The sequence below is a fragment of the Mastigoproctus giganteus genome, chromosome 10 (genome assembly GCF_048544385.1).
Source record: "Mastigoproctus giganteus isolate SK-2022 chromosome 10, ASM4854438v1, whole genome shotgun sequence".
NCBI classification, from domain to species: Eukaryota; Metazoa; Arthropoda; class Arachnida; order Uropygi; family Thelyphonidae; genus Mastigoproctus; species Mastigoproctus giganteus.
This window is the reverse complement of record NC_143584.1, coordinates 155,172,843-155,185,168: the sequence shown is the minus strand read 5'-3', so window position 1 is coordinate 155,185,168 and position 12,326 is coordinate 155,172,843. Positions and strand designations below refer to the sequence as shown.

Sequence of the window (12,326 nt, the reverse complement as noted above, 5' to 3'; positions counted from 1 at the left end):
CAGCTACAGATTCTAATTACATGAGAACTTATTTCAATTTCTGAAATATAATATTCAGTTATTGCTCCTTTCTATAAGACTAAATTTTCTAATCCTCTCTCTATTTTTTTTTTTTTTTTTTTTTTTTATAATCTAAATTACCTTTTAAAGCCAGATAACTAAATCTTTCTCTCACTCTCTCCACTTTTTTTCTAACTTTTTTATGTGTAAATGCCATAAGCTAAACGGGAAATCAAAGAGTCACGAAGCCATCACATAATTACCCACCACTGTGTTCCCGGTAGACTGCGCAACACCCTATCCCTGTTTGTAGCCTACCTTCCTCTCCTACTATAACACGTACCGCTTTTTTAACAAAAGACACAAACCCATAGTCCTTCGACTTCAGAGTCTGTGGATCTCGTACTACCCAGCAATCTGATATTTCTCCAAATGGTGCAAAGGCCTCTTTAAGTTGTTGTGTTTCTATTTCCGGACTAAGGTACTGGTAAGATTAAAAGTAATTATTGTGAAGAATAAAAAGAACTGAAATTTGCTCTTATCAGAGCCAAAGAAATAAAGTTTGAGGGCATTATGCAAATCCCAGAAGGAACAATATAAGAAGGCTTCTAGCTTGCCATCCGTCAGCTTGGAACGGTTCAAAGAAGCTCAAACACTGGAATGATAAAATATTCTTTTAGGTGAAAACCTTGCAGAACATGCAAAAAAAATCCCTTTGTTATCGATTCTGCAGCAGCAACAACATAAACTAAATCATCTATGATTATATAATAATCAGGGATGAATGATTATTATATAATTCTATAATGGTTCATCTATGAATCAACCTAAATAGAGAATAACTATTACCTGTTTCAAGTGTACTAACCAGGGAATATTTCTAGAAACTGTTTTCAACTTGGTAATAAAGCCACTAAAATACTGTTAAAAAGTAGCTCAGGTTCACAGAAACACTGTGAACATGAGTTCCAACACTACTACAGAAAGACTGCAACACTATGTACTACTATCTCCACATAACATACTACAATTGGTAACATGAAACAAGCCCAAAATTACACTTCTGAGATTTTTTTACGTTAGCAATTTTAAATGCCTCAAGGATTAGAAATGTTCATAAAATGTGAATGCTGGTTTTTGACCCAGCTACACATTGAGACATCTGTAATTTCTAATAACAACAGCCAGTGTCAGGAAAATATCACCACCTAACCTTGAGTTTGTGTTAAATCACGTTTTCTGAAAACTGAAAGTATACAATGATTGAGTTATGATTTGCAAGGTTAGAAACCTAGAGCAATCATGGAAGAGGCCTCAAGACAATAAACTCAGACCAATAACACAAGACTAATCAAAAATGATCAGTGCAGTGAATAATCATAGTCCAAATATAACAAATTTCTTGCAAAAAAAAAAAAAAACACCTGTCAAAAATCAGAGATGATTCAGTAGTCTTAATAAGGTTGATGAAAGTAAACCAGCTATGATTTCTCCGGCTGCCATGATATTTGAAGTTCAGATTTTAACAAATCATTCAGCTCATTATATAAACCAATCTCTATATGTTCTGAAAAGTTGCAAATGTCTAATCATTTTATATGCAGCTTGGCTACTTTCACAATTAAAAAAAAAACAGAACATGGGAAAAGAAACAATACAATGCATTAATAATAATATTATTATTAAATTAGAATCATCCATCAGACATTCTTGTTACAAGAATGGCTGTACTGATTAACTGATAAACAGATTTTTTTTTTTTTTTTTTTTAATATATATCAAGAATTTTAAATCTCTTATTTTACCTGAGTAAAGTTAATCCTGGCATCCCTTGTAATATATTCTGCATACTTTAGTGCAAACATTCCACAGTCACTTCCATTCATCTGCTGTGGTATATTCTAGTTCAAAAAAAGTTTAACATCAAAATATAACAGCAATAGCCATCACTGATTATAGCACAAATTTATGTACATTAAGGCATGGCCAACCAGTCATGGAGTAAAAAAAAAAAAATTCTGTGTTCACCATTCAAAGAGTTATCACAAGTGTAAAAAAAAAAACAAGGAGCTGGCATGTGTTTAAAGTAACAAACATGATGCTTTTTTTTTTTTTAGTTTTTTATCACATTTCCAGAATAGAAGGATTGGTTCCATGCTTTAGAACAGATATCAACCTGCCATCTAGAGAAAGAGATGGGTCAATTGTCTTTAGCTGAGCATCAGCTTTAATCAGAAACTAATAGATTCTAAACAATTAAATGTTAACAGTGAAATGGTCTTAAAAAAAAAAAAAAAATCAATGGAGACTTTTTTGGTTAAAGATCATGGAAGCTTTTAGTAAAACTATCTTAAACTAGGTTCCAGCACTACAGAAAGCACAGCATATTTTATTTTACTCTCCTGCAAGGCTTCAGCAGGGGATTTTGTGTTGTAGGCCTCCTGCCATTATGGTGTCAACTAATCAACAGCAAAGTTGATTAGTTATGAAAGTTATAAAATAAAAATGCAAAGAAAAGAAAGGAAATCTTGATAATTGAAAATAATAATCTTATAAGAAACGTTAACAAAAAAGATAATCCCTTATTTTTTAAAATTAATTTTAATCTGCACCACAAGAAACAGTTTCTCCATGAAAGAACTGCCAGATGCTATTGTTGACTTTTTGGCATATCAGCAATATTACGCTATATTATTACAATATTACACTATCATAATATGAAGTTTCTACAAGTGTGCATTCACAGGCTGATTTGAATATTTGGGCAGAACTCATTTTCCGTTGGCAGACTAGCTGATCAACTGGTGACAAAGGTCTTATTACCAGGAAGTTCCTTCCCTTAGTTTCTTCTGTTGATGAGAAGTACCTTCAATGGTTTACACCAAATCTAGAGATCTCATGTCTGCTAACCAGGCCTTTCTGAAGATGATCTATGTTCCTGCAGGGAAACTGAAAACTGGGACCACTTAATTTCTTCTTGCTGTTGTTGTTATTTGGTTTTTAGGAGCATTAGCAACTAAGGCCATATTGCTCCGGGGATATGCGGTGGTGTCATTTCCTGACCTTTCCGCATCCTCCGTATTTGGTGGTCACGGGCTCAAACCCCGGTCTAATCAAGAAGCGTGTGCTGCACTGCTGCTCCTGCCCACCTGGCTACGGAGGCGCCAATTTCTTCTTGCACCATCTATATTGACTTCTGGCACAAACGACTCAAAGATCTTAACCAAACTGTTATGCAGCTAGTTAGTGCACTAATCAATTCCAAACATGCTTTTGCTACTTCTTTCTTAAAGTGACAACACCACATCTTGTCATCAATTCCTCCACAATCATCCCAAAATGAGCCCCCACTTAACCCTACTTCTCACCCCTTCTACAGGGAACAAGTCATTATGCAGTGCATGACCATTCCAGTGTCACCTCTTCAACACTGGATTCTCTCTTCTCTATGCTATATGAATTGGCACCTCCGTAGCCAGGTGGGAAGGAGCAGCAGTGAGTAGCACACGCTTCTTGATTAGACCGGGGTTCGAGCCCGTCACCACCAAATACGAAAAGGTCAGGGAATGACCATCACATATCCCGGAGCAATATGGCCTTAGTTGCTAGTGCTCCTAAAAACCAAATAACAACAACAGCTATATGAACTGTCAGCTCCTGCTAACTTAGTGGCTACTTGTTTGCCTTCTGGATAGGGTTGTGTTGACAATGGCTCCTTCATCATCATAGGATTTCTGCTCTTCAGGATGGAACTTTCTCTTTGCTGCTGCACTTCTCCACTGTGCCTTGAAAACATCTCTATTTCCTACTGATCTGGATAGACCTGTCTCACCCAGGTGGGATTTAAGTGTAAACTCTTGCACAATTCAAACTTAGATCATTTCTACTGAGTAGGATCTGCTTGACAACAAATTCTCTATTGCAGGATTTTTTTGCTACCATCAAGCCTTGATACTGATGACTCCAGAAACATCTCTTGTGTGAGATTCTTGTTAACTTCCTTTAGGTAGGGATTTCTTCTTACAGCCTCCTGCTGGGCTAGGCTGTCAACCAACTCAACTGAGATCTTCCTTGCTTATGATGGCTCTACTTCTCTGCCAACACTTATGTACTCTTTATCTTTGCATAGAATGTGGAGGTCTCTGGCCTCCTTATGTTCTTCCAAAGCTTTGCAAAACTTGATAGAAGCCTTACTTCCTGACCCCTTGGAATACCAGGAGTGGGAATATTATTATGGTGGCACCAAGTACGCCACCTTGGTGTGGGATCTTTTCCTCAATGACTCTTCTGTAGATTGATATTTTACCACAAGCTTTCGCAATTTCTATTTTATCCCCACTTAATATTACACTAACTAGAGGCTTCTATGCTATACTTTCTCTGGGGGATGGATGAAACAAAGGAAGAAACAAAGTGTGGGTTGGTATTTGCACATTGCTGAAGATCCTGACATGCAAGAACCTGCTGCTCACTGTGATCATCAGTGAATGCCATCACATTTCCAAATCTTGTGTTAAAACTGATCAATATGTCCCATAAGAAATACTAATTTCACTAGCAACTTTGTGGAGATAGTTAAACTATGATCATGTCTGAACTGATCACAAACAAAAGCTATTGAGTCAGTGGTTTTTAAAAGTGAAGGGTAATGAGGGCAATGATCAGCTTTGATGGACAAGTGGCTCTCTTTAAACCGTGTTAAAGCACTAAAAACGTTTCTAACAACACATAGCACCTTCCCCAAAAGATGCTTTAAACATTTTGTGGATTTCTGTTACACTTTTCCCTAATATGAAACAAAATTTGATGCAGATTTGTTGCTCAGTAAAATCACTCATTTGAAGTGAATTTCACATCACAAAGTTTCTTGCTGAATAATTCACTTTCTTCCTCCTCATAATTTTTTGAAATCAGCTTAATATGGACAAGTACAGACTATTCATATGAATAGAATAAAAATTACAAGTACATTCTAAATGCAACATATACTAAAAACTGACCTTTACGGTTTCTAATGACCACCCACTCATGTCATATTCTTGTTTTCTCTTGTCTAGACTTTCCTCTTGTAAATAGCATCTGTAAAAGTTAGAGAATTTACATTTAGAAATATAAGCAACTGGAACAGTCATAAGTTATTTTCCAAATTTAGAATTAAACACCTGGTATATATGCGTGTGCGTGTATGATATTTCATTTATACACAATTATAATTTTTCTTTAATGAATTATATAGTTAATACTTATTGATCATATCAGAATAAATCTTATCTATCAATTCTTGCAAATACTGACCAATTCAAATGAAACGTTATTATAAAATAAAAATTTACAAAGTAACTACAGTTAAAACTCATAAAAGTTAAAGAATAGATGAATAAAATTGGGGGGGGGGAGGGATTTGGAGAAAGGATCTACGAAGTAGAAGTTAAGGGAAGAGGGGTAGATGGCATCTGCCAACATCGTGAAATGCTAGAGGTGCAAAAATGGTTCATGCACATACCACATGCATCCTGATTACAACCTCACACACCATTTGACTCCAAGACACAGACTCACCTTACCAGTTTTGTTTGCATTCCTTTCTATTCAACATTATCCCTGGGTATTGTCAGCATTTTGTGGAGCTGTAATATCCACACTGTAGAAGCATCTGGCAGGAAATGACAAACAATACTCGCCCTCCTTCCATTTAAAACATTCATACCACCTATGCAAAGGTATGGGATCATTTATCACATAACCTACAGGGATCATAATGTATCTACACTGGCAAGGCTATCTGTCATTTGGAAGATCAACTTAGAAAGATAGCCACAATGCTATTATAGGGAGGCTGATTTTGTGCAGTCAGCAGTTTCTATACATCACTGGCAGACAGGTCATAACCTCTTGCCAAGTGATGCCACATAATAGGTTATGTGCATGATTTTAAGATTCACTGCTGGTTAGAATCTCCATACATCAGTACCACTGGCCCACAATTAGGCTACAATTAACAGGGACAGCATGCATGTTGGTAGGCATCACTGCCATCTATCCCTCTTCCCTTACCTTCCTCTACAACCTAGACTTTCTTCTCCCCCCTTATTCATCTATTCCTCTTGATACTTATATTATTCTCTTCTCTCATCTTCCATGACCCATGTCTGCACACACATTATGAAATACATCACCCTCTCACATGTACATAAGACACTGCTAGCCATATTCTAGCTTAGTTGATAAAGGCTTCATGCAGTAGCCAAAAGTTTCTATGCATTTGTGTTTTGGTTTTATTATAATATGCTTTTAACACTTTCACTTTTTATATTTTAACTGATTTTATGAGTTTTAACTATAGTTTGTATATTTTTATCCTATATAAAAAAAGTTTCTCTTGAATTGGTTGGTATTTTGAAGAAATCACATGTATCCAATTCCCAAACTTAAAGGGTTTTTTTTTTTTTTTTTTTAGTTAGTTGTTGGCGCATCAGCTACTGTGGCCATAATGCACCTCCCAAAGTTTTTGCATTTTACTCTGATCCAAGCCTGAGGTGGTATTCGAAACCATGACCTTTGGGTTGCCAGGCAGGCACTTTACCCACCTGGCTAGCCCGGTCGGCGGTTCTTCAATTAGAATAAAACATGTTTGCCTTTATAACACATTTTGCAAAGGATGTACATACACTAAACTAAGACTTGTCCTTTACTATGTGTGAGAGAGAGAGAGAGAGAGAGAGAGAGAGAGAGAGAGAGAGAGAGAGAGAGAGAGAGAGAGAGAGAGAGAGAGAGAGAGAGAGAGAGAGAGAGAGAAGCTACAGCAATTAAAGTAACATATATAAACACCATGCATTTATTTGTTCTATGTAACTGTGATCAATGATTATACAAGAGTCTACGTATGGAGTGTTTGTACCCATCCTGAATATGTTACTAGTATGATTTGTGAAATCCTTAGTATTAGACAAATTGAAACTCATAATGCAGTCAAAAATAATAATCTTAGAGTAGTAGCCTATACAAAGAAACAACGAGTAGAGTTAAGCGTATTGGGCGATAACTGGAATGGGAAGGATCTGTCATTCTTTTTTGAGAAATGGCAATATAAGAAAGTTTCTAGGCAGAAGTAAAAACACCAGTAGGACATATGTGCAGTATTAGCTTTGAAGCAAAAGAAATCACAAGGCAAATAATTAGGACAACTGAGATGAGTATTTGTGGAAGCAACCCATAATTGGGATTCAGTCAGAAAAAAGTAAGTGGGGGCACAGCTGATTGTAGTTTATTTAATAAATGATATATTATGCTTCATAAAACAGAAACAGAATTATGAATAAGTTAATACAAACAATACATTGTTCATACAAGCTATGAAATGGATGTATATCAAGAACGAATGAGTTATTCATGCAACGTGTGAGCGGACTAATCCAATCACATACGGATTTTAGATAACTGACTCTCATTTTATAAAGCAAACAAGCTGTGTGATTTTCAATATACAAATAGCATTTACCTATAAACTCTTTCCTGTTTTAGTATCCTTAAGAGCCACCCATATTAATGATAAAGAAAAAACATTCTTTACCAATTAATTCCTTATTCAGTAATGTATCATATGCAACCCCTATGCTTAATTTTTTTTTTTTTTTTTTGGTTATAAGTTACTTTAAAAACTTACAAAAGGATACCTTCAGAATAAGATTACATTGTAACTTAGAAAGAATGTCATATCATTTCTGTATTTTATGTTATTGTGAACAATTTGTTGGAGATCTCTCCCTAAAGTGAAAGTTCCTAATTTTTTTTTTTTTTTTTGACAACTGGAATTTTAGAATAATATAAAGTCTCTATCGTATATATCTTTCACGATCCCCTTTTAGGATAAGCAATTTATGATAAACATTCCGCAATTCATGTATTCCAGCAAACTGAATAGTCAACAAAAGTTTCATGGTAGTAAGTGTTTCACAAATGCTTCACACATGAGAACACATTCAGCTAAGATAGCTTTTCACTAAGTATATATTATTTTTATTTTATTTATTAATTTTTTGTAGGTTGGCTGCCTTTAAACATAACATAAAATTAAATTGATGTGACGTTTATCACAGGACTTCAAAATTTTCTAAAACAAATATTGGAAACTAAATTTCTTTTGCTATAATGAAACTAATTACACTACTCCAATGCTATCATTACTACTCTTTCTCACTGGAACTTCACTTCCTTTCTCCATTTTCATTCAAGATCCAGTGCCATCCTTAGCAGACACTGATTGAACATTCTGGAATGAAATTACTAGAAAGAGTGTAAATGATACAATTCTGATGTGATGATAACTTTATCAAGTACTCATTTTTGAAAATTACATAAGAGCTGTGAACAAACTATAACAGTATCTCACTGTAAGATACTGTTATAGTATATATACATACAATGATAACCCAGTTTAATATAATATAATAAAATATATAATAAGTAGCAGTAGCTTTCAAGGCTAACGAGTCTCTCTTTCAACTGATTTAAATCCATTGTATTTAAATCAATTGAAAAAGAGACTTGTTAGTCTTGAAAGCTAATGCTACTTATTATATATTTTATTATATTATATTAAACTGGGTTATCATTGTATGTATATATTTTTTCTTAACCATGGACCCCAGTACACCAGGCCCATTCATTACAACTGTTATAGTCTCTCACAGACTGTGCTATCAAGTGATAAATAAAGAGAACTGTCAGTAAAGTATACCAAGCTTAACAGATGATACATACAGAACAATTTACTTTACTTAAAATAAACATAATTTTCAGTTTTATACAAAGTGTTCAAGAGCAGTTAATAAATTATACACAACTGCTTTAAATGAGTACAAATGTATGGGCTCGCTCCATTACACAATTGTGCAATATGGAATAGAGATAAATAAATAATTTACTTAAATATAGCTATCAGTTCTGTGAAAAGTATTCAATGTCAGGAAATTATAAGTGAATGTTTTAAATCATTAAAAATATATGTGCTTGTTCTATTACACAATAATCTAATATGGAAATGATAGTATTAATAAATATGATCTTATGATCTATTCCTGAACTACTTTTATAATTTTTATATAAAAAAATAGACATTAAAAAAGTTTTATTTTACCTAAGGGAATTTAGACATTCATTGTTTTGACCACCCATAGAATCATAATACTGTATCTTCTTATGCCTGAAGTCTATCACCTATAAAGATAAAAATGAAAGAAAAATAAAATCTCTCTCTCTTGTTTTATATATTCTCTACTTATTCCCACTTAAATTTACAAAATTTCAAGTTTCAATAAATAATAATTTTTCTCTCCAATTTGGCAGGTGTTTTTTAAGGGAAGATGTGTCCTTGGGTTGGATTTATGCTGTTCTAAGTATACTTTAAGGCAGTGCCCACCCACACTTTAGTCTTCTACATAAAATTGTTACTTACTTTATCTAAATTAAATGGGGCTTCAGTGTATCATTCTTGTTTACTGTACTGTGCAATTAATAACAGTGAGTTTTATCTGTTTAAGGCAAAGGAAATCAGCATATAGTAGTATTAGTATTAAAATGACTAAAGATACAAGGAGGCAGACTCCACTGCAAAAAAAAAAAAAAAAAAAAAAAAAAAAAGAATAATTCTGCTTTGAACTTTACTTCACACTCTCCACCCTGGCAGATAATTTATCCAGTGATCTACAACATGCTGCCTGAAGATAGTAAACTTCATCGGAACCAGCCTTTCTGTTATTCCCTTATTTATCCTACTGTTATTAAGATTTAAATGCCCCCATTACAGTCTCTTTCCCGTAAGAATATATTTTCCTCATTCATTTTACTGATCCCTTTCAGGATAACCTTACATAACTGAATTAGGTCTCTCCCCATAAGACATAACAATTCATTGCCAATCTCTGCAGCAGTCTGCACCTTCTAAGATGTTCTTCATATGGACCAGATTAGTGTTCCTCACTAATCTGCTCAGCGTTTTTTGAACCTTTTCTGGAAGTTGTCTTTTTTCAGGTGGTTTATCCAAACCCGAACAACATTCCAAATGAGGTCTAACTGTCTTCTCACACAGAGGAACAATATACTCTCTACTTTCTTAGTTGCATCTTTACACTGCGTGGTAAGTTTCATATCTTACTGCATCATAACCTCCCCCCCAGTTTGTCTTGAAGCACTTTCAACTCATTTTCCTCAGTTGATGTGATAGCATACATCTGTAAAGTGCCTGTTGTTTTTACCAATCCATCTGTACAAATGTAATAGCTTGACTCCCAGTAGAAAAATTTTCATGAAATTTTATATTCAACTCTTTCAGAATGATTTGATGAGCCTTCCCAAATTTCATTAAAATCAGAACAACAGAAATCCAGAAAATGTATTATTTTTTTCCTCCATACATTTCACATATTGTAGTTGAAGAACTGGATATTATGTTTGTTGCTGTGCACCAATTGGAGGAATAAATTGGCAACGTGGCGAATGTGCAAAAAAAAAAGTTCTTGGTTTGCACATCAGTGTCATTAATTGTCATGGATCTGGTTTAGCCACCATTCCATTCCTTAAAATCATCAGCTTTGGCAACCTTCCCTGCACTTCCTTTTCAAAACCATTAAGGAAGATAAGAAACAGGAGGAGAGCCCCAAAATTGATTCCTGAGGGACTGCTAGTCTACCCTGAAGAATGTCCATTTGTCTCTCCTGCCTTTCAGCCCATCCTTTATCCATGAAGAATCTTACTTCTTACCATAATTTTCTCCAATATATTTAATAGACTTTAATGCAAGACAATATCAAAGCTGTCACTTGTATCTAACTGTTTTGCAATTTAAGCATAACAGTTAATAAAACTGGTCAGGCAAGACATCTCCCAAAATCCATGCTGTGTTCCTTTACAGATACCATTCTATCAAGATGGTCTTTTTCATATCTTTAACTACAGACTCCATTATCTTACTCACTACTGAAGTCAAACTCACCGGTGTGACTTCAGTAGTGGGTATAATAATATGCACAAAACAACTCTGAATCATCCCAAAATCTAATGACAACTTATTATCTGATACATCCACAGTCTTTTTTAGTATTACAGAATGTACTACAATCTGCCTCTAGCTTCTCTCAAGCTTTAGCAACTTTTCTAATAGACTCTTTTCCAAGATCCTTATATATCATTTATATTACAGCCATCTCACTCCTTGTTACAGTTCTCCTATAGTTTTAACTGTCTTTTCATTGTAAATAGCATTCCCAAATACCAATTCAACTCCTCTACAACTTCTGTTGGCTTTCTAAGTTCCTTTACTTTTAGTAAGGGGGTCTATTTGAGCTGCTCAATTCATTTTTTTTTTTTTTTTTTTTTTTGTATTTATGTTGGAACATAAGTCCTTGTCCCAATTCTTAGTTCTCTTTTATACACACAACTCTAATTTAGTGAATTCCCATTTAACAAATCCTCACTATAATGAATTAAATGCTAATGACATCAATAAGAATAAAGAATTACAATTCAAATATCATGGAAATGAAAGCTATTTATTTATCTGGTGCAGCTATTTATCTGGTGTCAACAATCAGGTTCTGAAACGTATTCCTTTGGGCCTGGTAGTGACAAAGTTCAAAGCTTTAAGCCATCATGTGTTAAAGAATGTGACAGAAAAACATGAACAGGAATTTAAAGCAAGCAATAAGTGATCCGACTTTCAGAAAACATTATATCAGCTCCACAATATCAGAATGCAAAGGGTGGCTGAAGCATCCCCCAAAACAGCTGGAGATCACTGAAGAGGGAGGGTAACTTTTCAAAGCAAGTTTTCAATATTGATAAGACAGGGATATTCTGGAAAATGATGCCCACCAGAATATACATCTATGTCTGGATTACAAAGTTATTAAGTACAGATTGACTCTCTTGCTAGGGTACAATGTGTAGGCAGATTTCAAACTTAAACCTCTGCTCATCTACCATGCTGAGGCCATTAGCATTAAAAGGCTGTAGGAAAAGGTATGCTTCTAGTTATTTGGAAATCAAATGCAAGGGCCTTGGTGTCCACTTCACTTTTAATTCACTGATTCACCTAAAACTCTGGGCCTGCTGTTAAAGATTACTGCAAGGCAAATAAGATAGAATTTATGGAATTGCAACTTCTCGATAACACTCCTGAACATCCATCTTGCAACTTGTGGACCAAAGAGATATTGCCACCTTCAAACCTGAAGAGGACAATTTATGAAGGCAAATGCAGAAATTGATGAAGAAAATATACCATCCTTCAGAGAATTCTGGAGTAAATTCAGTGTCCTGGATGCAATGAA

The 12,326-nt window shown here is 34.6% G+C and overlaps 1 protein-coding gene across 1 annotated transcript in view; it reads right to left on the bottom strand.

The window, feature by feature from the left end:
• LOC150079399 (uncharacterized) overlaps nt 1–12,326 on the bottom strand; it is a 285,562-nt gene that overhangs the window by 28,581 nt on the left and 244,655 nt on the right. The window contains exons 16-18 of the mRNA XM_090382711.1: nt 9,137–9,216; nt 5,001–5,079; nt 1,806–1,901 (exon numbers count right to left, since the gene is read on the bottom strand). Of these exons, the coding sequence (XP_090238837.1) occupies nt 1,806–1,901; nt 5,001–5,079; nt 9,137–9,216 (255 nt within the window). The remainder of the gene's footprint in view (nt 1–1,805; nt 1,902–5,000; nt 5,080–9,136; nt 9,217–12,326) is intronic.